This window comes from Centropristis striata, chromosome 1 (assembly GCF_030273125.1).
Source record: "Centropristis striata isolate RG_2023a ecotype Rhode Island chromosome 1, C.striata_1.0, whole genome shotgun sequence".
Classification (NCBI taxonomy): Eukaryota; Metazoa; Chordata; class Actinopteri; order Perciformes; family Serranidae; genus Centropristis; species Centropristis striata.
The window spans coordinates 24,524,159-24,550,566 of NC_081517.1; the positions used below are offsets into that span (position 1 = coordinate 24,524,159).

A 26,408-nucleotide genomic window follows, 5' to 3' on the forward strand; every position below is an offset into this window, starting at 1 on the left:
TCTCGAATGTGTGTATTTACAAACAGTAATGGGAGAAAAATAAGAAAATCCTACATGGGATTAATGAAATTTGCACAAAACCGAAGCCTATTGTAAACCCCAAAATAATGTTGATGAATTCCATTCCATCTTGAAAAGTCACAGATTTACGAGACAAAAGTGGAGTAAAAAACACAAAAAAGTAGTTTTTTTCCCACTTTTGTCTTGTAAATCTGCAACTTCTTTTCTCGCACATTCACCACTTTAAACCTCATAAATCTGCACATTTTTTCTCGTAGATATGACACCTTAATCATGTAAACTTTTTTCTCCAAATATTACCCCCCTCCCCCAGGTCCGTATGTTTTTTTTACACATTCTGGCTGTATGTAATATCATCCAATATTCTCTAGGGTCGAAATTTGGAATTTCAATGAGTGTCCTATTAAGGGTTAATTTGTTTGAAAAATAAAAAGTTATCAGCTGATCGATTGTTTAAAAAAATCTATAATATACATACTGTAAAAACTAGTAAACTACTAAACTACTAAACTTTATGGGGCCAAAAACACATCTGAATACCTAGCAGTGCTTCCCAGAAGGCAGAAGTTGATGTTTGTACATGAGAGAGGTCTTGGGTGATGTTTCTAGCTGACCTCAGGCCTTACTCAGATCCCTAGGAGCCACAGAATATTACCTTTACGGGCTTCACTGGATTTTGAGCAGAATTATAGTTTGCCTTGCAGTTCAGTTGAAGACAGTGAAAACCATCCTGCTTGCAGCCAGTGACCTGTAGCCTCAAAAACTAAATCATCTGCTGTTATAAATAAAAACTCCATGTCAGAGGACCTGCTCTCATAGATGGTTGAAAAACATATTTGTGTTGGGTGTAAATAATGACTGGAGCTGTATTGATATCTTTGGTTGCTCCAAAAACATTCTGAAACTCAAAATAATATATTGTGCAGTAAGCACTGCAAAAAAGTGTTGTCTAAAAACAAGATAAAAACACTAAATCTGAGGGAAATGATCTTGCTGCATGGACAGATAATTTCGTCTTAATTTCATATCATTAATAATAACAATGTGATAACTATCTTTTTTGGGTGTTTGTGTCTGTGAGTGTGTCACTTGTTTTTGTGTCCACATATGTGTGTGATGGCTCATGTGTGTGTAACTATCTCTGCTAGGTTCATCAGGGGACAGTGAGGACTGTGCTATTGGCTCCCAGGGACTGCGGGTCCCCACTCAGAAGTCCTACTCCTCGAGTGAAACACTCAAGGCCTTCGACCAGCACCAAGACCAGACCAGGTTAGAACTGGGATGACTAATAATTATCATAATGATACATTTTAATGTCATGTCTGTTCACTATATTGAACAGACCACAACAGACAGCAAACATAATTTCAAGTTAATATATAGCAGCTCCCTTTACCATGATGATTTGTACTCCCCTAAGATATTCTGCTTATGTTTTGACTAAATAAATCAGGATGTTATACTGAAAGACAGTTTTAGCCTGAGCTACAGTCGCAATTTAAATGAATTCTGCTCTTTGGTGATGAGACGTGTATTCAGTTTGAAATAGCAGTAAAGAAATGGTACAGTAGATGTTGAATGAATATTGTAAGAACTTGTACTCAGTAGGTATTTGAGTTCAAAGTCAAAGTCAAATTTATTTATATAGCGCATTTACAGACGGCTGAGCCGCACCAAAGTGCTTCACATAAAAGTGCAAAAAGTGCAATAAAATACAGAATTGATAAAGGTGAAAAAGAAACAAACAAAAAACAAAACAAAATTAAATTAAAAATAAATTAAAAGAAGATGGGATACTTTTAAAAGCACTGTGGGATTACTAGGGGACACTATTCCCTAGCACTTGCCGGAGGAAAAAAAACTTTAATCGAAGGCAAGAGAAAAGAGGTGGGTTTTTAAGTGAGACTTAAAAACATTTAGGGACTGCGCTGCACGGATGTGGAGGGGGAGGCAGTTCCAGAGTCTAGGGGCTGCTACTGAAAAGGCCCTGTAGCCCCTTGTTTTTAACCAGACAGGTATGTAGGGGCCAGACCATGAAGGGATTTGTAAACAGTTAGTAGAAGTTTATAGTCAATGCAGTGACGGATGGGGAGGCAGTGGAGCGATGGAGGACTGGGGTGATGGGATCATGTTTTTTAGTGCAGGTGAGGAGTCGGGAGGCTTCATTCTGGACCAACTGCAGGCTGTGAAGCTGCAACTGCTCCATGTAGAGAGTTACAGTCATCCAGTCCTTGATGTGATGAAGGCATGGATAGTTCTCTCCAGGTCACTGTTGTACTTTAAATGATTGAGCCTCCTCCTTACGTCTGCTTATTCTCAGGAAATGAAAATCTTTTTCACCAAAGTGCTACAGTATGATTTTACCAACAGCCTTTAAAGAAAAAGTTTGCAATTTAATGTTGTTTTTTTCAAACCAGTACCCTTTGTCTATGTTCCACGAATGTCGTCCCATAAATGTTTCTCAACATGCATTGTGGTTTTATGTGTTTGAACTCAAGCAGCAGAGCATGTGGCTTTTGTGCATTAATTTACTGTTTGGGGTAAATAAAAAGGTTATTCTATAGATAGTAAAGAAAGTAAACACTTCAGTAGATTTGTAAAGAACAACATGCATTCTGTTTATGTTTCTAAACACAGCTAAACGTACTGTTCATCCCAGTACCATGATTGATGGGGAATTATCCAGTTTACCTCAGCATTTATTCTTTGTTTTGGTTTTTCCTGGTGTTTATGATGTGACCAGTATTACTGGTCATATTAATGATGTAATCACTATGATATGTTGGGCACAAAGGTGTTTAATAATGTAATGGAACAGTCCCGTCACTGACCGCGGCCAGCAGCACACACACAGACACACATACTCCACATTGTCCGCGTTCCCCTCTGCTCTACGCTAAATGGACATTACAACACACAAATCCCATAGAGACATAGAGACAAACCAACCTGGTCTCACAGGAATCCGTGAAATAGCCACGGATTTGCTTAACTCAAAACCCGCTGAATAGCCACGGAATCACTCAAATTTCTGTGAAACTGACACAGATTTCGCTACAATGCAAGTTAATGACAGTCATATCCCGTGGCTATTCCAACATACAAAGTGATTATGTACATTCACTGAGTGAATATTTCGAAAATAAAACATATGTTTCTTGCTAGAAATGTGATCAAAATCCATTTTTATGCAGAAGTCAAAATATTGATTTTTTCACTAAAAATTAGAGAATTGTTCACCATGTTTTTTGTTCTGACCTTGAAAGTCACGTGACTTGGAACAAACCAATAGGAAAAGCCACGGGATATGACTGTCATTAACTTGCATTGTAGCGAAATTCGTGTCAGTTTCACAGAAATTTGAGTGATTCCGTGGCTATTCCACAGATTTTGAGTTAAATGAATCCGTGGCTATTTCACAGATTCCTGTGAGACCAGGTTCAGACAAACATGTAATACTCACCAGGTGTTTGGAAATGCGCCCGCTCCTACTTACCTGCCCGTTTCCAGCGAAGAAACAGGGCATCATGACAGACGTCATTATATAGGAGGATGACGCCAATCATTATTGATCATGTGATGCGGCGTAAATTGTTTTTATTAATTATGTCAATTTGTCCGGGTAGAAGACAAGTTCTATGGAAGATAAACTGGTAGATAAACATCAATTTACTTCACAAGTAATCATCACCCACATTACACAAAAAAATAGGCTGTTTAAAGGATGTTTATGTTATTTTGATAGAAATGTATTAGTCCAAGGGTGATGAGCTACCACTACATAAGGGGCAGCCAGAGCCCTGATCTGGAGAGAGTGGTTGGTTACACAGGAGGTAACAGTGAATTGAGAAGCTTATTGAATATTGTGAAAAGTCGAGTTATTGAAGAACTCGTTCTTGTTTTCTTTCTTTTTTGTTTTGTACTTGTATATAGAGCACTTTTGCTTCATTTACTTTATTTTATTTGTTTATTAATTTGTTTGGTTTGTACATATTTGCACTGTTTGCACCTGGTGCGGAGGAGAATAAAAACTCAGAAGCTTATTTTCCGACTAAGCCTGAAGTTTTGAATAAGTGACGAGGTTAAAAGAAGAACCCCGCGACAAATAATAGCCATGATCAATTATTTTTGAGTCTCCTGAGCTTTACTGTAACTCTCTGTGGCCTCCACACTGTTTCGGACCAAATGTTCCCACTCAGTCTCCTTACTACAGTGCATCAAGCAGTACTGTGAGCAAGTGATTCTCAGTTGAGCTTCGCAATAATGATTCTATACCATACCAGCAGGGAATTTTTTAGTGAAAGTTCTCAGTGTAGTAGTTGAGCAGAGGCCCTCCCTCTCTCTGTGGAGACAAATCAGCATTGTGTAAACTGTATTTTAGACAATAACACAGCCTTGTGTGTCCTGTTTCATTCCTAATTGTAAATTACACTGATACGGTGCCTTCGGACACAAGAAAAGGATTAAACAAGGCACATAGTGACTTTCACTGGATTCATTTTGAAGGACTATCCTTTATTATAGTAACATAACTGACAACATGCATCCTTGTTGTTGACAGGTTACTGTACGGGACAACCAAGGGATACAAGGACATGGTTCACCGTGAACAGGATGATTATAACAGACAAGGTGAGAGTCCACACACACACACACACACACACACACACATGCAAAGAGACAGATGCTGCCCCCGCCTCGTCTGTTTGGTAATCTGTGCTCACTTTACTCATATTAACTGATTCTCTCTTCTAGGGATGCATGATTATGGCCAAAATGATAATCACGATTATTTTTGATCAATATTGTAATCACGATTATTAATCACGATTATTCATCATGTCAGGGAAAACATCTGTATTATTATTGCACTACTTTTAAACAATAAAAAAACAACAATAGTAATAGTTTCTAGTCTCTGGTGCTTGTTGTAAACAAACAGAGATCACTAAGTGAACACCTCCTGCAGCAGCAGCACATACACACTGTACCGCTACAGAACTAACTGTTAGCCTGTTAGCAATTTGCAGACTCTAAGGACGCTAAGGGGTTAACATCCCCTCCAGCTCTGCAGTGGGGAGAGACTGCTGCAGGAGGACTGTGCCACTTCGACTCCTTCTTACTAAGAAGGAGTAAGAAGGAGTCTCCAATAACACCAGAAAAAGTCGCTGGATTTGTCGCCAGACGCTTTTTAAAAAATATAGTCGTTAAGGGGGTCGGAAAAGTCACTAAATATAACACTGATTCACCGGCTTTTACAAATTGCACGTGTTGTTGTTGCGTAGAGTATTACATCACATCCTGCTTAGCGTTCTATCCAATCAGCAAACAGGCTTTTTTCAGGGGAGAAAAACGGCCCCGCCCCCTGGTGGTTGGTGGACTACTGGTGTAGAAAGTGCTTGATTAGATATGCAGGAAAGACGCATTTTAAATGGAAATATTCCCGATGATCAGGTTAATTTAATCGCGGCGGCCAAAATCGTGATCACGATTAAAATTCGATTAACTGTGCAGCCCTACTCTGTTCTTTGTTTTAACTATGTTCTTATGTTGAAAACACTCACATCTAAACAGTTGTTAATTATTTTATTGCAGGTGAATTTCGAAATATTATACATATAGTATATTATATTTCCTTTCTCTGGGCATTCCTTGAATGGAATGCTATATGAACATTATGTAAGGGTTAATGTATGATCAATCCCATCGTGATGTAAATCCCAATTTCCCTTGGTATTTTGCCATTTGGTCTTTGGGCTTCTATTTGTTTATAAACGGGTGAATATTTTTTAAAAACTTGCTTGATGAATTTATGATCCAAGTATGGCTGGATGTAGGTCAGATGGGGGAGTGTAAAAATATCTAAAATGATGTATGATGAAGACTACAGTATAATGGACCACTGAAAGTAATAGGAGTAACAAAATAGAGAAAAATCGGCATATAAAAAGAAAAGAAAATGCCAAACCACAGAGCAGATTCATTGTTCTCCAGCTCCAATTAACACAGCGTCAATATTTGAGAAATCAAAAAATCATAATTACTCAATCATCTTATCTCCTTCGTTTCACTGCTGGCCTAATTGGAGCTCATTTAAAATTAATATAACTTTTAATTGAACGGCAGCACTCGTTATCTCTTGTTGTGCCATTAATTACAGAAAGCTTTTATAATTTCTCTTTTCATTTGCTGATTAAAGATGAAGAGGCACATACTGAGATTTTTTGGATGATTTATTTGTCTTCTTTTCATTTATATTTTAAAGGATTATCACATGTGTTATTTAAACCTAATTTTAGACTGCTCCCAGGTAATGTGAAAGAGTTACTTGATTACTTATTGAATGTAATGAAAATGTATTTTAGATATGTATGAATTACTTATCAGTCTGCATGTTAGAGAAAGCAATCAAAAAAAGAAAGACAATATGCATCCATTATTTTTCATGTCATTATCAGTTTATGATGCCAAGAAATAAAATGACTGCCATTTTAAAGAAAGAAAAACATTTTTCAGGAATTTTGCATTATACACGACTTACATTATACTCTACTTGAAAACAGAAACCAGATGAAATAAGGTCAGAGTGACATTTGTAATGTCATGAATTTTTTATTTTTTTTAGCAGAATAAGATGGAGATGTCTATTTAGATGAAGGCCTCATTCTGAGACTCATCATGAATGTAAACCCACCATAGCTAAAGCTGTGACACAGAGTTGGCTCTGTGGCTGAGACTGGCTGACTGTTTTCTTAAAAACCTTATAATCATCCAGAAGTCCAAAGTGTCAGATGCGTGGCTCTCTTTTAATTACAGATTGCTGACCTCTTGAAGATATAATAACATATTTCTTTTTTTTTTTTAAGATTTATTTATTTTAATATCTTTGTTATGGTTTTGTATTGTTTAGATCTGGGGACAAGAACTGGTATGAGAATGTGTGTTTTGTACAATTGATGAAATTCATGATAGTAAAGGTGTATATCCTACTGTGAGTTCACGCTTTATATGTTATAGTCTCCAGTCTTAACCCTTTATATACCACATAATATTTACAATAATCATGTATGGTATTTGGAATTTTCTCAGCACAACTTCAACATAATCTGACAAGAATTTTTTTCACTTGAACCCACTTTATTAACACATTGAGCCCAAAAATACACAAAAATCATGAAATCTGGAATAAAATGTTACTATTTATGACAATAAAAACCACAAATATGCTCAATGAACTGTTGAAAGATGTAAAAAGGTTACAAATATGAACATATAAAGGTAACATTCAAATATAATAAAACTATAGATTAAAAAATACCATAAAAATATGTTTATTTTTAGAAACAGTGTTAGATGATTAGACCCTTATCCTTTACCTTTACCTTTACCATGACCCTTTTTTCCATTTTTACTAAATGTCACGCCTGCTTTGTCCCATCCTACTTTTTATACTTGAATAAATAATTTTGTACTATCAAATTAAAACAATCATATCTTTGGTTTTACATGACCTCGGAACGTCAAACAAAAAACTGGAGAACGTTTCAAGTCTGTAATTTGGAGTGAAGTCGACCGCAGCGATCCACGTGACCTCGTTTTTTTGTTACGTTGCTTTTAAAAAAGCCACTTTATCTGATCACGCCAGCATGATCATAGATCCCAGAGGATTAAAGCACTGGGAATCTGTCTCTTATCCTGTAATGACTAAATGGGATTTAAGGGATCTAGTCAATTAATATTCACCTTCTCTGTCTTCTGGGTGTTTGCTTCTATTTTCGACGGCTGCAATCGTCTGCTGTCAGAACTGTCAGATAGATCAAAGCTTTCCTTCCATTATGTGTTGTGTGTTATTTTTATTAAAGGGGGCTTCTAAGGAAATGTTCAGCAATTATTCTAACTGAAACATGGACTTTTATGTAGTCACCAGTAGGGTTGTCAAAAGTATCGATACTCAAAAAAGTATCGATACTAAAACGTTGTATCCAGATACGATAGTCATTTTCAAAAGTATCGGACTTACCTATTACTGATGTTATTGTGGCCGGTGGCCCGCATTAATGTTGTCCGTGTTATTATTGGCCATTAGCCACAGCTAGCAATTAAAGGCTGACGTCACGTTAATGATTATAAACAACGTAAATAAATAAGTCAGGCACGTAGTATGCCCATTTTACGTTAATTGACACAAAAGGCATTTGGAACATGAGGAAATGGTAAGAAATTAAGGTGAAACCCAGCATGCAAAATAGTTTGGTATCAGGTAAAACTTATGCAGTTTTCTAACAATAAGGCGGATGAAGAAGAAAAGCCCTTAACATATTCAAAGAAATAAAAATAGCCCTTTTTTTGGATAAAATACATAAGCATAGAGTTAATAAGTTAACATAAATGTTGGTGACTAAAAAGTGTTATTTTCTCTCTTGAAGTCCCAGAATGAAGCAGAGAAAAGTCGACCTGCAACCAAACAGCAACACACACAGCCGACTCTACCTCTTTTTTATCAAGCTTTTCTAATATTGTGCACAGCATACAACCTCAAAATATTGTTATAATTGTTATTGTTTATTGTATTTATTTATTTTTTGCACTACCTCAGACCTGAAGCTTGTCATCATAGTTGCAGTTTCTTTTTGCAAAACTGTTTTTTTTATTATAAATATTTAACCTGTGGTTATGTTAATTTTTACATGTTGCATTTTTTTTCAAAATATTTCTGTTAAATTTTGGGGTCTTTAGGGGCGTTCCAGGTGGCACACCTGGTAGAGCGCATACCATAGAGGCATTGTCCTTGTAAGTGGGCGGCCCGGGTTTGAATCTGACTCGGAGCCCTTTTCCGCATGTCTTCCCCTCTGTCTCCCCCTTCACTTTGTCCTATCAATAAAGCCCAAAAATGGCCAAAAAAATATCTTAAAGAGCCCAAATTTTTTAATTTTTTTGTCTTTATCCTTGTGGTATCGAGTATCGAATATTTTTCTGAGTATCGATATCGAGTTGAAAATTTTAGTACCGTGACAACCCTAGTCACCAGTATGTTGACATATAACATATTATATAACATATTCAAATTTCAAAACAATTGTAAAATCTCCATGTGTTTCAGTTTCAGGCCAGCATTTCAGTCTTCGCCAGCTGGGAATCTGTGAGCCGCCTTCACGTCGAGGCCTGGCGTTCTGCTCCGAGGTGGGCCTCCCTCACCGTGGCTTCTCAGTGGGGACAGCCCAGGACATAGATGCTGACAGTCAGGCTGTGATGTCACCAGAGCGCGCCATGCGGCTGTGGGGCCGTGGGGGTCTGGGTAAAACATCTGGGAGGAGTTCCTGCCTGTCCAGTCGCTCCAACTCAGTGCTGACTCTTACCGACACCGAGCACGAGAACAAGTCGGACAGCGACAATGGTAGGACGCCATCTGAACTTATTGATTGTAGTTTTAACTGTAGTTTGGTGCACGGTTAGTTTTTAGTCTTCTTTTCAGTCACACACAAGAACAGCAGGATTGATAATGATTGATAATGATTAGGGCCGGGACTCGATTAAAAAAAATTATCTAATTAATTAATCGAAATTAATCGCATTTTAATCGCATATAAATATTTGACCTGAGAACAGTGAGAAGTATTTTTTTTTCACATGGATTTTTAGTATACCATTGAATAATGACTGAAGACATAAGCTTAAGCAACAAAAATATTGTTTATTTTTGTTCAAGTCCAACAGACCAGTGCAATTTTTACCATTAAGTGTAGCAATAGCATATTTAGAACTAGAAAATTTCCTCTGGGGGAAATTTTGAAAGGGCCACGGGGGCTACTGCCGGTGTGTGTACACTATGATGAGATTCTTCAGAGATTTCAAACAATTAATACTAGTAATGTTATGATACTATTCCTCTTCAAGTATTTATTTATACAGCAACCTATGCCCTTTAACCTCAAAATGTGTGTGTGTGAAACATTTGTATCTGGAGGAGTGTGCGCGCTTACGCGCGCATATGTGTGTGTGTGCGTGCGTGTATCTTTAACTGTTATTACATTAAATGGCCAGTGTGTGTGTGTGCGTGCGTGTATCTTTAACTGTTATTACATTAAATGACCAGTGTGTGTGTGTGCGTGCGTGTATCTTTAACTGTTATTACATTAAATGACCAGTGTGTGTGTGCGTGCGTGTATCTTTAACTGTTATTACATTAAATGACCAGTGTGTGTGTGTGTGTGTGCGTGTATCTTTAACTGATATTACATTAAATGACCAGAGTGTGTGTGTGCGTGCGTGTATCTTTAACTGATATTACATTAAATGACCAGTGTGTGTGTGCGTGCTTGTATCTTTAACTGTTATTACATTAAATGACCAGTGTGTGTGTGTGTGTGTGCGTGTATCTTTAACTGTTATTACATTAAATGACCAGTGTGTGTGTGTGTGTGCGTGCGTGTATCTTTAACTGTTATTACATTAAATGACCAGTGTGTGTGTGTGTGTGTGTGCGTGCGTGTATCTTTAACTGATATTACATTAAATGACCATTGTGTGTGTGTGTGTGTGTGCGTGTATCTTTAACTGATATTACATTAAATGACCAGTGTGTGTGTGTGTGTGCGTGCATGTATCTTTAACCGATATTACATTAAATGACCAGTGTGTGTGTGCGTGCGTGTATCTTTAACTGTTATTACATTAAATGACCAGTGTGTGTGTGCGTGCGTGTATCTTTAACTGTTATTACATTAAATGACCAGTGTGTGTGTGTGTGTGCGTGCGTGTATCTGTAACTGTAATCACATCAAAACATCAAAGCGTGGGGTCGACCAATCAGAGCAGAGCAATCAACGGAATTAACAGCTGTGGAATCTTCTGGCAGAGTGAAAGCAGCCAGAGGTGGGCAGAGTGAAATTTCTGGCCTCGAACAGAAAGCATTTTTGGCAAAACCATAATACCTATCATTGATCCGACTTCACTTTGAGCGTTCTGAGTTCTTCCTGAACCTCTACATATGTTTTTTTTTTAAGAAAAATGAAAAAATAGCTTTGTTAGAGCGATCTAAAAAAACAGTTAAATCTCACTTTTTCCGAAATCTTCCTGCGTTTTTTAATATGGGACCCAATGAGGCTGTTGGTGGTTTTGGTGGTGCATCTTTGCGTCGTACGCCCAAATTATAACTCTGACAGCTTTACCAGAGGATTGTGAGTGAGAAGACAAATTTTCCTACATTTCTATGTATAAATTATTTCTGTAGAGTGCAATTTGCGGCCTGGAGTGCAGTTTTCAAATTTATTTTTTGACAGTTTTACCTCTCCCTCTACACTCTGAGCGATGACATCACACACTCTGACACGAACATTCCGTGCAATACACACCCATTATAATCTCAGAATTTCTCCAAAAAATGATCATGGTCATTGAACAGGGATTGATAAAATACTATATGACCTATCGAAACGCAAAGTAATACACCGATACACAAGACTTGTGTCTACTGTTTAAAGTTTAAATGGAGTCTCTAGGTGAAATTATGCCGGAGAAGTAGACGTCTGAAAATCTTCAATTAATGTTCTTTTTTGCTGATTTTCTTTCGGCCGTCCCATTCATTTCAATGCAAAATTTTGGGCAGTTTTTCGCGACGTAAGTCACGAAAAATTCATATTCCGTAGAGAAAAGTAATAGCACACCGATCCCAATCAAACCGCACGTTTTGATATATAATTTGTCCTGCAACTCAAAGAGTTGCAGGACTAGTAGCGGGACGAAATTGCGTCCGGAAGAGGAATAAGAAGAAATCCACAGTATAACAGTAGTGCTCGGTGCGATTGCCCCGAGGCCCTAAATATAGTACATTTCAGAAATTCAGGTAGCCTATAGGTAGGTAGACCTTCTGTAAACTATAATACTTTGGTTTTTTAAGTAAAACACAATCCACGCTAGCTACCACACTAGCTGCTAGCTGCTATTTGTTTTGCATTGAGGTGATACTTGAGGCTGGATGTGCTGCGGTGATATGTGAATTCCTTGTTGCATAGCAACACAACCATGCTCTTATCGACGCTTCCATCTGTTGGTTTTTAGTAACTAAATGTCCCATCATCCACGGGGCCAACCAAAGCGCTCTCATCAGCTTCTTCCTTCATGTTCACTGTGGTTTGTTGTTGTCTGAACTCATGAACGCTAGTTGGTGCTCCAGTATAATCGGTCCGCCTGAAACTCATCCAGTGAGAAACGTTCCGCGGTGCAAAAATAAGTGTGATTAAAATGCGTCAATTTCAATGTCAATGAATTAATGAATCTTAATTAACACGTTAAAGTCCCGGCCCAAATAATGATTCATACATGATTGTCCAGTATTTTAATTTTTCATAGGACTGGTACGTACTGTGCCCTGCCACATCATCTGAACACCACTAAACCTGAGTACTTTCACATTTAGCATGTTTAGTTGTGAGTTGATTCTTCACACTTGTAGAAGAATGCCTCAGACCCTCCAATCAGCTGTCTTGACACTGACAAGATACAGAAGATAATTTTTATTTAAAGTTAAATGAGGTAGGGACAAATTAGAATTTATCATTGTACAATTACTACACTGCAAAAAAGTGATGTCTAAAAACACTAAATCTGAGGGAAATGATCTTGCTGCATGGACAGTTAATTTCACTTGATAAGATTTCTTAAATTAAGATTATTAATTCTAGAAATAAGCACGTTGAACACTTAAAATAAGAAATGAACTCTTAAAACCAGATAAATTAAAGCTGCAAGCAGCGATGAACTGGCCCGAGCAGAGTGACCTGCAAATGATTTGTTTCTTACCAAGATAAAAAAGAAAAAATAAATTAATTCTTAAAACAGGATGAATTATCTAACAGTTCTATATCTAAAAAAAAAATTTAAGTGTTCAACATGCTTATTTCTAGATTTACTCATCTTAATTTAAGAAATCTTGTCAAGTGAAATTATCTGCCCATGCAGCAAGATCATTTCCCTCAGATTTAGTGTTTTTATCTTGTTTTTAGACACACCTTTTTGCAGTGTGATAACTCTGGTCGTCCATTTTTTCTCACAACAGACAAATCAGGATGGAACTTCCATGTCTTGCTGTGCGACGGCTGCTCAGTGTTGGGGAGTAGTGAACTACATATAACTGATCGAGTCCTTTACCAACATTTTGGAGTAGCTTGCTAATAGTTCAACTGCATATGTATTTGTGTAGTGATTCAAGTAGTTAAATTACTCTTTTGCCATTGTTTGTGTAGTTAAAATACTGAAACTATAACCTATAAATTTGGCCATAAAAGGAAAGGATTATTATTATTATTATTATTATTATTATTATTATTATTATTATTTTACCATTGCCCTTCTACTGAAATTGAACCCCCTTTGACCGCCCCCAGCCCCTTTTTCTTTCATCCTGACAAACCGGGGTAATGGCATTCATCAGACAGCTACAAGCACACACTGCACACTAACATTATTCATAGGTCAAATGCTCAGGTAAATATTTGTTTTGTCACTCTTTTAGTTGTGGTCAGATAGCCCAAAAAACAGATGTGTTTACAAAACTGAGATTAAACCCTTTTATTTTCAAAAAGTGGGTTTGTGAATAAAGCAAAACATTCATATTGATATATCTGAAAATCACCAAAGGTGGACCATGTAATGCTGCTGAATCTGGCAGGAACAGATAGCAGCATTATTTATGGTGAGGGAATTCATGACTTATACCAACACACACACACACACACACACACACACATACACCGATTGTTAATGCTAACTACTAAATGGCATGCTGCAGATATAGAAAAAAATGATATCAATAATCCGACATCAGCATCTGTAGTCAAGTATAATGTTTCACATTCCTTTTCTGCTGTTCTACTGATAATAAGCTCAAACACATTCTGAACTTATGCACATGTACAAAAATGACACTGGCTCAACTTAAAAAGATAAATGCAAATTGCTACAACAATTTTTTTAAGTAATTCCAACTCAGACATTATTGAGTATTTCCCATGAGACTTTTATAGCTGAACTAACTCAAATAGTCTAGTACAACCAACATGATTTGTTTTGTCCTCTACAAGCTTCATTATGTTGAACCAACTCGTTGCTAGTGTTAATAAGTGGTCAACTTACTCTATATAAGTTGCTATGACTCCTTTATTTTACTTTCTTTCTACTCAGCAAAGTCCATGCAAATTGTTACCTCAATTTAATTGAGTATAAGTAACTTATTTGACTTAAGTCAGACATAATGTAATACAATATTATGTTTCATTACCTTCATACTTTTCCTTGTTAAGTGAAGGCAGAAATGCTTATCCAAAATCAATATATTTCTGAGTTAAGACATCTTTCTTCATTTTTAATTTTGATCAACTTCTTTAAATAAGTTGCTAATTAATTAAACGCTGCTAATTGATTAAACACTGCAAAAACCAACTGACAAAAAATGAGAAATAAATAACTAGAATAAAGCAAATACATGCTTGAAACAAGTAAAATTATCTGCCAGTGCAGAAAGTAAAATTTTATTTGTAAGAATTCTTTAAATAAGTAAAAATATCTAGGCACTGGAAAAACCAATGATGTCTTAAAATATGTACAACAATACTTTTTTCAACTGTAACATTAAAATAAGCCAGCAATACTTGAAACTAACACGTTTTTTTCTCATTTCAGTATCTGTGGGTAGATACTGGTGGTAGAAAATGCTTTTGAAATAGCATTTAAACTACATGCAACTAAAACTCTTAACTGGAACCAATATTTTTAGGTAAAAACTCACCATATTCAACAGTTGAACAGATTGAAAAGCATGAAAAAGCTCACAATGTCAATCCTAAAACAAAGTCTTTACACAAGACTGAAATCCCTATGAAGAGGTTATTCACTCACTTTTGTTACAAAAAGAAACGTGTTCTTAAAATAAGCACATAAAGCTATGGTCAGCAGGTAAATTATACTCAAAACGAGATCATTAAGATATTATTACTAGATATAAGAAGAAAACATTTGGTAAGCTTAATGTTTTTTGCAGTGAATTAATGATCATAATTGAGCTGAGCAGTCATTTGTTTTTGTTCTGTGCACTTGTGTGTTTCAGAGTCAGTATGCACTTGATCATATAGATATAAGCACAAATGTAGGTCTTTGTAAAGCCGTTCTTTCCATGCCTGTGTATGCATTTGTGTGTGTGTGTGTGTGTGTGTGTGTGTGTGTGTGTGTGTGTGTGTGCGTGTGTGTTTTTTTTGTGTGTGTGTGTGTGTGTGTGTCCTCAAGGTAGTTTTCCCTAACAGGTGTGAATTTCATACTTGATGGGACTTGTTTTTGTTTTCATACACTCAATAAGGACACACACGCACAGACACACACACACACACAGACACACACACACAAATACCCAGTATTTTCATTAAGCTAGACAAACACACACACACACGCAGTGGGTTTTCATTAAGAGATGTGATGTTGTAATTAACAGTGCGATAAAGTGCTGAATCATTACATTTCCTATATTAAGTTTGATAATGTTTTTATTAAATGGCATTATGCTGTGGATGTCAGTGCTCTGGAGGATACACTTCTCATCTCTAAAAGTGAGTAGTCGTCAAGTTTTCAAAGGCTAATTGACTCTTTAAAATGCAGCTGTGTGTGTGTGTGTGTGTGTGTGTGTGTGTACTCGAAGTGGTAAAATGCAAACACACAGTCACTTGTGGGTTAAGACCTGTTTTTATCAGATACTCTTAGTGTCCTGATAGTGGTGTCTCAGTCATTATTGGGGTGGAGATTAACCCTGATGAAGGCAAGCTAGATGGAAGGTTTTGGTGGATAAAGCAAGGTGTAATGGAGAAGATTTATGTTTATGGCATTGGGTTTTTATTGGACAAAAGCAGAATTATGAAGTCATGGAACAAAGGTTCTGCTGTCATTGACACTTTGTAGCTGGAGGCCACTGTATAGATCTTACCAGAACATGTAACATCTACATCATCACTAACAGTCAGTATAGTATTGTTCATTAACAAAAATGATATCTTGGTAAAACATATTTCAAGCAGTCTTTGCCTGCAAGAACCTGAGCCCTGTACACTGTAAAAAAAAAAAGTCTGTATATTTTACAGTGAAAACCTGCTAAACCATGGCAGTAAAAGACCGTAAAATGATAAATGGGTTAATTCAGTTTCAGTAACAATGAAACACCATAAATGTATATATCAGCCAAAACTGTTTTTTTTTAATACATTACTCTACTGTAAAATACACTGGCACTGTGTTTGATGGCTTGTATATATAAATATTACAGTATGTTTTTTGTAACATTGTAATCATTACAGTATATTTTTTGTCACACTGTAATTTTGCATTTATTTTTAGTAAAAATACTTTTTCTCACTGTTAAATGTACTAAACACCATATCTAACAAAAATGTACTGTAATATTTAACGGAAAAATATTTAATTCATGCAGCATTTATAAAGTATTTTCTTGTCAATTATATGGCAAAACAGCATTTCTTTTGATGGATTTTTTTTTTATTTTACGGTAAAATATGGAATAAAATGGCAATCTTAAACGCGAAATCAACAGTGCTAATATCATTTTACCATAATATTAGATAAAGTCGCACCATATTTTGCCGTTTTTTTACAGTGTTTTGCAGGTAGAGTTACTGTGTGTATCACTGTAGTCAGCTGATGTGTTCGGTTGTTTCACACTGAACTAATGAGTGCAATTTGTAGTTCTCTCGACCTTTAACCTCACAGTCTCTGAAATTACTCTCCTGTAAAATAAGGTTGCATACATACTTCTCTGTATCATTCATCAGTATGACATTTACTTGCATTTGAAATACTGTATAATTCAGTTAAAACATGACGTTGTCACATTATGTTTTATGCTTTATATTGATTTGCATTAGCTAAATATTCTGCCATTTGTTTATGTATAAGTTTTTGCTTGACTTTGAACAAGCGTTTTGTAAGTTATGTGATAATATTCAGTGTAATCTGAAAATACTTATATATTTAAATGCATATTGCTCTGCTGGCATCGCTGTTTCTACGCTCGCCATTTTTAAATCTCCATGTAGACCGGTGTGAGCAAGGCATTATGGGTAGTCGGAGCGCACGGAGGATACACACATGCATCCTTGGAATATGGGCAAAAGAAGGACTCTGTCCTCTGGAGGATCCTGGACATTGGGACAGTCCTTCGGCGGATGTCGATGACGTAGTATCCTTCAGATTCAGCCATTTGAGGATCCTTCCTTGACATTGGGACACAGCCACAGAGCCTGAAGAGGGAAGCCTGGGTTAACTGAGAAAGTTGATAACCACCTTTGTGATGCCGCTTATTACTGTGGTTGTTAGGCTTAGTGAAGCAACATCACAAGAAGATATCCTGGGTATGTTGAACTCGCTTCGTAGTACAGAGCCCTGGTTGAAGGTTTTCAGGGTGAAGTGTAAACAATGACACTGTCACAGATATTAAAATTAGATTAACCCTCTGGAGTCCAAGAAACCACTGGCACATTACTTATTTATGACGTGAAGACATAAAAATGAAGCAATGTCGAGTCTTGCCATCAGCTGCCCTCTAAAGTTCTCGCTTGAAACTCCATGCCAGATTTTTTTTTGATGATAATGTCAAATATATTTAGTATAAAATATTGAAGTAAATATTATCCTCATTTTACCTGTTATATGTTATATATGCAACCTGTATTCATATTTGCAATAATTAAAATTCTGTGTTTTGAAACATAATTTTCAAGATCAGATTGTATGTTTCCTTTGTTTCTTTTGGGTTCAAAATTTGGATCAAGTAAGTCAAAGTCAAAGTTAAAAAATAATTATCAGGACATATAGGTGAGGTTGCACTGAAAAAACTGGCATGGCATGGTAAAGTTTTTAAACAGATTTTTTAACGGACATAATAGCTGAAGATTTCAGAGAGTTAAAAAAATGTTTAAATGCCATGTTGGTATATGACCTGCTAATAATTTTTCCATCCTGACTTACTGGATCAACATTTTGAACCCAAAAGAAACAAAGAAAAACAAACATAAAATCTGATTTTGAATCAGTTTTGTTTTTAACTTCCAAATCATGATTATGCTTAATGAAGAATTTTAAATGTTGCAAATGTGAACAAAGGTTGTAAATATAACATATCAGAGGGTTCCATCCAGTTCTATATTTTTATACAAAAGACATTTGAGCTTGTCTCCAGTTTTACTTGGTATATCATCATCAAACTAAAACTGGCCTCATGGAGTTTACAGCCAGAACTTTAGAAGTAAATTTACAGGGCTCCACGCTGCTTTGTTTTCTAGTCTGGATGTGGTGAAGAAGTCTGGATTTGGAGCTTTTGGAGACTCCAGAGGGTTAATACTACATTGATGATAAAGTAGCAGACCCCAGCCACCTCACCTTTACCTCTTCTCTTGTGCTTCTCTTCACTCTCTGAATGGGGCTGATAGTCCAGTTATTGTACTGTAAACAGCAGATGATACAGCTCCTCCGCTGAGACACCTATTGTTGCTCCGTCCATTCATAGTAACCCTGGTTCACAGCAGAAAGTGTGTGTGGGGAGCCGTGTGCATGTGTTTGTGTGTGTGTGTACAGTAACTTAAACCAACTTCTGTGATTCTATCTCCAGCTTTGTTGCAAGAGGAAGCAAGAAAAAGAATAGATAACAGGGAGAACAAGAAGAATGGGAGTGAGAAGAAAACATCAGAGAGCAGAAGAAAACAGAGAACAGCTCAATGGAGATAGTCATTCAAAAGACAGGCAGGGAAAGTTCAGAAAAAAAGGCAGGACGGGAAAGAGAGAAGGCTTTCACAATGTTTTGTTCTCCTGAGAGGAAATATTAGCCCAGAGACGTCTGGCTGGTTCCCCAGTGGACACACACACACACACACTGGCAGACGTAAACACTTTTGTGGTGTGTGACCCCTTAGCTGCCCAGCTGCTACTTGTCCAGTTACTTGATATTGATGATCTCAACTTCTTTCCTAAACACACAGGTGTGTCTTTCCTTGTAAATGTCCTCAGAAGCACAGAAGGTTATGTTTGAAACAGTACGTAGAACGTTGTATTATACTATTTACCTTATTGTTATTTAAACAATTTACCTTAAACAATCAAAGTAGTGACTCGATAACTGTTATTGATAAAATTCTAGTGATAGAATGTTTGAGACACAAAGTCCAATATGTGAACTAAACAACATGATTAATGTGTGGATGGAAGAAACAGACAGATGTCTAGTTTGTGCCATAGTAAGGAGATTAAAATATATTAGCTGACCTCTCCTGCTCAATCTGGTCTAAATGTGGGCTCTGTGTGTGTGTGTGTGTGTGTGTGTGTGTGTGTGTGTGTGTGTGTGTGTGTGTGTGTGTGTGTGTGTGTGTGTGTGTGTGTGCGTGCGCACGCGCGCGCGCGTGCATGTGCGTGTGTGTGTGAGAGAGAGAGAGAAAGAAAGCATGGTGTAGTGATAGACACACTGTGTGATGGGAATGTGAAAAAAGAAAGGAGTGAATGGAGAGATGGAAGCAGACAGGCCGATATGGAGGAAGAGCGGTGTATCTCCTCTTTGCTAACCAGATTACTTTACTATGTGTCAACAAAACACTTAATCCATTTGGCATCCCTAAGCCGCTTAACATTATAACCTTAGCTGTTATACAGACATAAATACACACACACACACACACACACACACACACACACACAAACACAAACACACTTCCCAGTCAATGACAATATCAGAAAAATGTGCAAGCAAATTAAGGTGTTTTGGGGATATTCTTACCATAGAGCTAAATCATTCTAACAATATTCTTGGTATGTGCACAAATTGAACTGCTTTAATATGCACATCATTCTATGTGTGTGTGTGTGTGTGTATGTGTGTGTGTGTGTGTGTGTGTGTGTGTGTGTGTGTGTGTGTGTGTGTGTGTGTGTGTGTGTGTGTGTGTGTGTGTGTGTGTGTGTGTGTGTGCGTGTGTGTGTGCGTGTGTGTGTGTGTGCTGTTAAGCCACACACACACACACACACACACACACAAATGAGAACAGTCTTCTAGGACATTCTGATGTATCTTTGCGTTCAAGGCAAGGCAAGTCAAGTTTATTTGTATAGCACAATTCAACACAAGGTAATTCAAAGTGCTTTACATAAACATTAAAAACAGCAAGACACAATTGAAAACAGTAAAAACAGTCAATTAAAACAGGGAAATGGAAATAAAAATACAAATAAGATAATATAAGATACAGCAGGATAAGAAAATAGATAAAATATTAAAAAGCACAAGTCAAACATTGCGTAGTTAAAAAGTAAGGGCAGTAGAGTAGAGCAGATAAGTGTTAAAGTTAAGAGTACGCTGCAGTAAACAATAGTGTTTTTAGTCCTGATTTAAAGGAGCTGAGCGTTGGGGCAGACCTCAGATCTACAGGTAGTTTGTTCCACAGGTGAGGAGCAGAACAACCGAAAGCTGCTTCAACCCGCTTAGTTCTTGTTCTTGGGACACGCAACAAGCCAGTTCCAACTGACCTAAGGGGTCTGGATGCTTCAGTAGAAAAGTTTTTAATTTTATGCAAAAAAATACTGAAAATGCAACAAAAAGTGGTTCAAAACTACAAATCTCTACAACGCTCAACCTCAACATAACCTTAAAATTTGTGATTTGATATTATAGATGATTAATTGACTTCAGGTTGACTTCTCTGCTAATGTTACATCCACATACTAGCCACATATCAGTGTTCATTAATGGAGCTGTGGCTGAATGGGAGCACAGTGGAGGCTGTTATAGCTTTCCACCACCACAGCTATGTTCTTGGACATTTACTGTATGCAGTTGCACATGCACAACTTGATCAGACATCAAGGTCACTACAGTTGCAAATCATCATTTATAGAGCAAATACAAAATGGCATCTGCAGCCACCTCTCAGCTGCAGACCTCAGTACATTGTGTCTGAAAGCTCTCCATTGACATAGCAACAGACAGAAAGGCGGACAGATGGAGAAAGACAAGGACACAAAACAAACATTGATGGATCAGTTTATACTCACTGCTTTCACTCTTTCAATGGAATTCAGTTTGGTTCAATTTAGTTCAGTGCTGCTCTATTGGAAAGATGCAGGGATGCCATCTATTTCCAAAGCATAAGGTGACAAAATGAATCCCATTCATATATAACAATACCAAACTACAAAAGAAAATCTAGCTTCTACTCACTCTGTTTTCTGTAGGTTTGTCAGTTTCTCTCTGTTGTGTCAAGGTAAGAGTGTTGTACTTTCAAATAGGGAGCTTTGTAAAAAACAGGGTTATTGTGTGCTGCGTTATCTTTGAAAAAAAAAAGTAAGTCGTGATATTTGTCTTTGGGTCTCCATGGTTCGCTGCATCAGCTCTGTTGTTTGAGCCACATCTTTCTTCTCTCGTTTTCTTTCCCCTTTATTCAGTGTCTAAGTCTCTGTCTCAAGTATTTCACAACTTTTCTTTTACAATTTCTAAGTGAAGAATAGTGACCACCGCACTGTAAGAGACAGGATATGAAAGGGATTCTCTCTTTTCTAATTGCTGTTATTGGTAAGCTACCACAGGACATACATGTGTGTGTGTGTGTGTGTGTGTGTGTGTGTGTGTGTGTGTGTGTGTGTGTGTGTGTGTGTGTGTGTGTGTGTGTGTGTGTTTAAATAAGTTTCAAAAAATATCTAGGCACTGGAAAAACCAATGATGTCTTCAAATAAATCCAGATATACTTATTTTGAGCAATTGGAACCAATATTTTAGGTAAAAACTCACCATATTCAACAGCTGAATAGCTTGAAAAGCATGAAAAAGCTCACAATGTAAATCCTAAAATAAAGTCTTTAAACAATAACAAAATGAAATAAGAACATAATAATACTAATAATTAAATAAGCACATAAAGCTACGGTCAGTAGGTAAATTATACTCAAAACAATATAATTAAGATACTGTTGCTAGATATAAGAAGAAAATACTTGGTAGACTTTATGTTTTTTGAGGTGTACAAAGACTGCAGATGTATTTCAAGCTCATCTTTCACACTCTTCCAAGAACTAGTTGAGTGTGTGTGTGTGTGTGTGTGTGTGTGTGTGTGTGTGTGTGTGTGTGTGTGTAGCACATCATCTGGAAATGGGGTAATGGGTAACTGACAACAGTGGACTTTATTGTACACATAGTTCTGGTATATTTACAGTTTAATCTTGTCAATTGGATAATCAGTATAAATAAAGATAGCACAGTGAGGACGTTTACATATTTATTTGGAAGCTGCTCCCACATGTGGCTGCTGCAACATCAATTTTTCAAAATATTTAAGTGCCTCAGGTGAAGTTGCATCACATTATACAGACTTGTTCATCTCTCTCTGTACAACCTTGCTGACAAGGTTACTATGGAACATAACATTAAAGTACTCTGGTGATGTTTTACTTATGACGTTGAAGTTGGGTTTATTGAAGCCATCTGTAAATGTGTAATACAAGTTATTTATGAGCATGTGAATTAAAGTTTAATTAAATCAAAGTCAACAGAATTGTTTTAATGTTACTGTAGCGCCCCGTGGGTAAAATTGTATAAGATGCTACTAATTAAGGAACTAATTAACGAAGCAAGCATTTGCTTTATTTAAGGAGCCCACTAGATGGCGCTCTTTTTTATACAAAGGGCTGAAAACACACTCAATCACCATTGCTAAAGCCTTTTTTTCAAGGCCACCATCTAGTGGGGTCAAAAAATAAAGCAAATGCTTTATGAAGCTTCTTTGTCCCTTCACTAGATGCTGTTGTTTTTTGCAATCCAAATTAACATGAAGATGTATTGCCTGTTAAGTGCAATAGGCCACACCCCAAATGGATTGGTAACCAGTTACAGACAAATGGGAAAAGATAACAAAAAATAAATGCCTATATTTATGTCATGGTCATTTAGATATGGTATGTACTAACTTTGGCAAAAAAAAAAAAAAAGGCATGGCAGAAACATTTGTACAGCTGTTAATGTCAGTTACCAATATCATCATCCACACTGTGCATTTTTTTCCACATCTCATGGTTCATGAGTTATAAATCATAAGAACAACAAAAAAATAAGTCATCACATGGTGGCGCTGAAGGCACCATGTTTTATATATGAAGCATTTCCACATTCCTCCCATAGACTTTCCATTATAAATTTTAATATATTGAAAACGTATATAAAATAATTTAAGCCTGATATCACAATGGAAAGTAAGTAAGAGCACAGATAGAAAAACTACATTTTGATGTTAAAAAACCAAGTGAGTACAAGAAATGTTGTAGAAGTAGAAGAAGAAGACCAAATCAGTGTGCCAAATGCATGAGATGGACATGATGTAGTGTTCACATGTTTATTGTCTCATTTTTATTGAGACAAACCGGTTACATTCGAAAATATTTATTTATTTATTAACGCTGAATAGCAAGACAATGGTTTCTCTAAATGGTTGGCTTTATATATTATTCATATTAGTATTCATCTTTCTATTATTATTATTATTATTATTATTACTATTATTATTGCTAGTATTATCATCTGCTTCAATTAACCCAAAGCCAGGAGTCATATCAGTGGTTGCAAACTCACATTAGCTTAAATAATGATAAGCGCACAAGATTTAATCTGCATTAAGTATATTTGTTGCAGTTATTCCTTTTGGTGTTGCATTAGTTTTGTTGGTGGCTTATTCCTATTTTCTCACAGGGATGTTCTTCAGAGTGCGTGTGTGCGTGTGTGTGTGTGTGTGTGTGTGTGTGTGTGTGTGTGCATGCGTGACTGCAAATTCCTTGTGCTGTTTAGAATAATATGTCTTCCCTGAAATATTTATATTACGGGATTATTAAACTATACATCAGGTAGCTCTAACACAGTGTTCATATGCTCATGGCATATTTACTCATGCAGTTGCAAAAGAACTTCATATATTAGATAGTTATCCAGTACAAAGATCACACACACACACACACATCAGGAGCAGGCACCACATGTGACTGCTGGAAAAGACAGATCGCTGCAATAACCAAGGTGCATATGTAAGTATACAAAGATTATACATGCACATTCACTAACATACATTTGAACACATTTTTCTGTCATCCATGCTGCAGTATTGATACATAGATGATATGTTATTTATTCCTGATGGCTGTTTTGTATTCACTATGCAACCCCAGCTGAGCAAAACCATAACCAGCAGTATTATCTCTCTACTATCAAGAAGGCGAGGAGAGTAGCAGTGAGTGTGTTACGCCGCAAAAACCAACTGACAAAAAATAAGGAATAAATATTGAATAACTAGATAATACATGCTCGAAACAAGTAAAATTATCTGCCAATGCAGTAAGTACATTTTTTCTTTGTAAGAATTCTTTAAATAAGTTTAAAAAAAATATCTAGGCACTGGAAAAACCAATGATGTCTTCAAATAAATCCAGATATACTTATTTTGAGAAATTGGAACCAATATTTTAGGTAAAAACTCACCATATTCAACAGCTGAATAGCTTGAAAAGCATGAAAACGCTCACAATGTAAATCCTAAAATAAAGTCTTTAAACAATAACAAAATTAAATAAGAACATAATAATAATAATAATTAAATAAGCACATAAAGCTACGGTCAGTAGGTAAATTATACTCAAAACAATATAATTAAGATACTATTGCTAGATATAAGAAGAAAATACTTGGTAGAAAGACTGCAGATGTATTTCAAGCTCATCTTTCACACTCTTCCAAGAACTAGTTGAGTGTGTGTGTGTGTGTGTGTGTGTGTGTGTGTGTGCATGCGTGTCTTCGTGTGTGTGTGTCTTCGTGTGTGTGTGTCTGTGTGTGTGTTTGCAGAAGGATAAGTTTTCCACAAACAATTGAAATGTACTTGAGTTCATAGGATCCATGCTCCTCACATACACACACACATACACACACATACACTCACACAGCCCTGGTGCCAGTCATATTCAATAGCAATCTAGTGCTGACCAGAGAAATCAATGAATAACAGACTAACTGACTAGAGGGTTTAACTTTGGCGCCGCTAACATGGAGAAGACACTTCATTCCATCAAGTGGCTAACATTAAATCATTAACCATACAGCTTTGCTCCCTCCCTCCCTCTTTCCTCATGTTCTCTCTCTCCAGCCTCTCGACCTCTCTTTTTCTCATCTGTGTTATCCTCTGTTGAAATACATTTAACCCTTTGGAGTTTGGGGCTATTTTGTCGGTTTTTGACTCCTTTTTATTCTGCCTGTTTAAACCACTTAAAAAGTGTTCACCATGCCATGTTGGTATTGTTTTCAACACAACTTCACCTATATGACCTGATTATTATTTTTTTCATTTTGACTTACTGGATCAACATTTTCAACACAAAAAAACACACAAAAACACACACAAAACACTTTCTTTTTTTTTACAAAAACCACCCAAAAAATGACAAAAAAAAACACACATTAAAAAAAACACAAAAACACACAAAAAGTGACAAAACTCACAAAAAAACATTAAAGACAAAATATTGTATTAAAAATGCTGAAAGCAAACTGCAAAATTTGAAAAACCTCTGCAAAAACTTACACTTCGTCAAGGTGTTTTTTATACCTTTGCTGAAAAAGGGTTGATGCACTAAACTGGACATGGAAACTTGTGAAAAAGCAGACAGCAGGGCTCCATGCTGCTTTGTTTTTACGTTGCAACATCATGAAGAGGTCATGCTCCGGTGCTTTCGTGGATTCCAGAGGGTTAATAAAGACAATTCTGATTATAGCATTGTAACAATTAATATTGTATGAACTTGCTCAATGTAATGAAGCAACAACAGGCCTACTGATATACTGTACACTGTAATGATTAAACTATTTTATCTTTATACCTTCATAATCCCTCTGGAAAGTGGCTTTCTGTTAAATAAGGTACACCACATTCAGGGGAAGATGCAAATAATTAATTAATTCAAACTAATCCTCAGAGTTTGGTGAATTGTAAGTAATGATAGTCATTATTCTCATATGAGCATATAATTATTGTATTATCATGCTACGAAGACACAAGCAACAAGTCTTCCTTCCTCCTTCCCTTCCCTTCCTTCACCTCCTCCTCTCTCCTGTCTCCCTCTCCTCACTTGTGTTTCTCAGAACCCATTTAGGCAGAATCCATTACCAGAAGTGCAGAGGGAGAAGAAGTGAGTGAGGTAGATAGACGGAGAGCAATGAAGACTTGGAGATAGAGGAAGTGTTCAGCCTAATAAATTCTACAGCAGGGTTTCTTGGTTTCACTGAGTCTTGGCATATTATAGATGATGGGTTTTTTTTTATATATTTGGTGACAGGT

General features: G+C 36.5%; 1 protein-coding gene across 1 annotated transcript in view; it reads left to right on the plus strand.

Moving 5' to 3' along the window:
• Positions 1-26,408, plus strand: part of LOC131973446 (teneurin-3) — a 752,262-nt gene that overhangs the window by 652,510 nt on the left and 73,344 nt on the right. Inside the window, exons 7-9 of the mRNA XM_059335452.1 lie at positions 1,170-1,290; positions 4,583-4,653; positions 9,122-9,415. Of these exons, the coding sequence (XP_059191435.1) occupies positions 1,170-1,290; positions 4,583-4,653; positions 9,122-9,415 (486 nt within the window). The remainder of the gene's footprint in view (positions 1-1,169; positions 1,291-4,582; positions 4,654-9,121; positions 9,416-26,408) is intronic.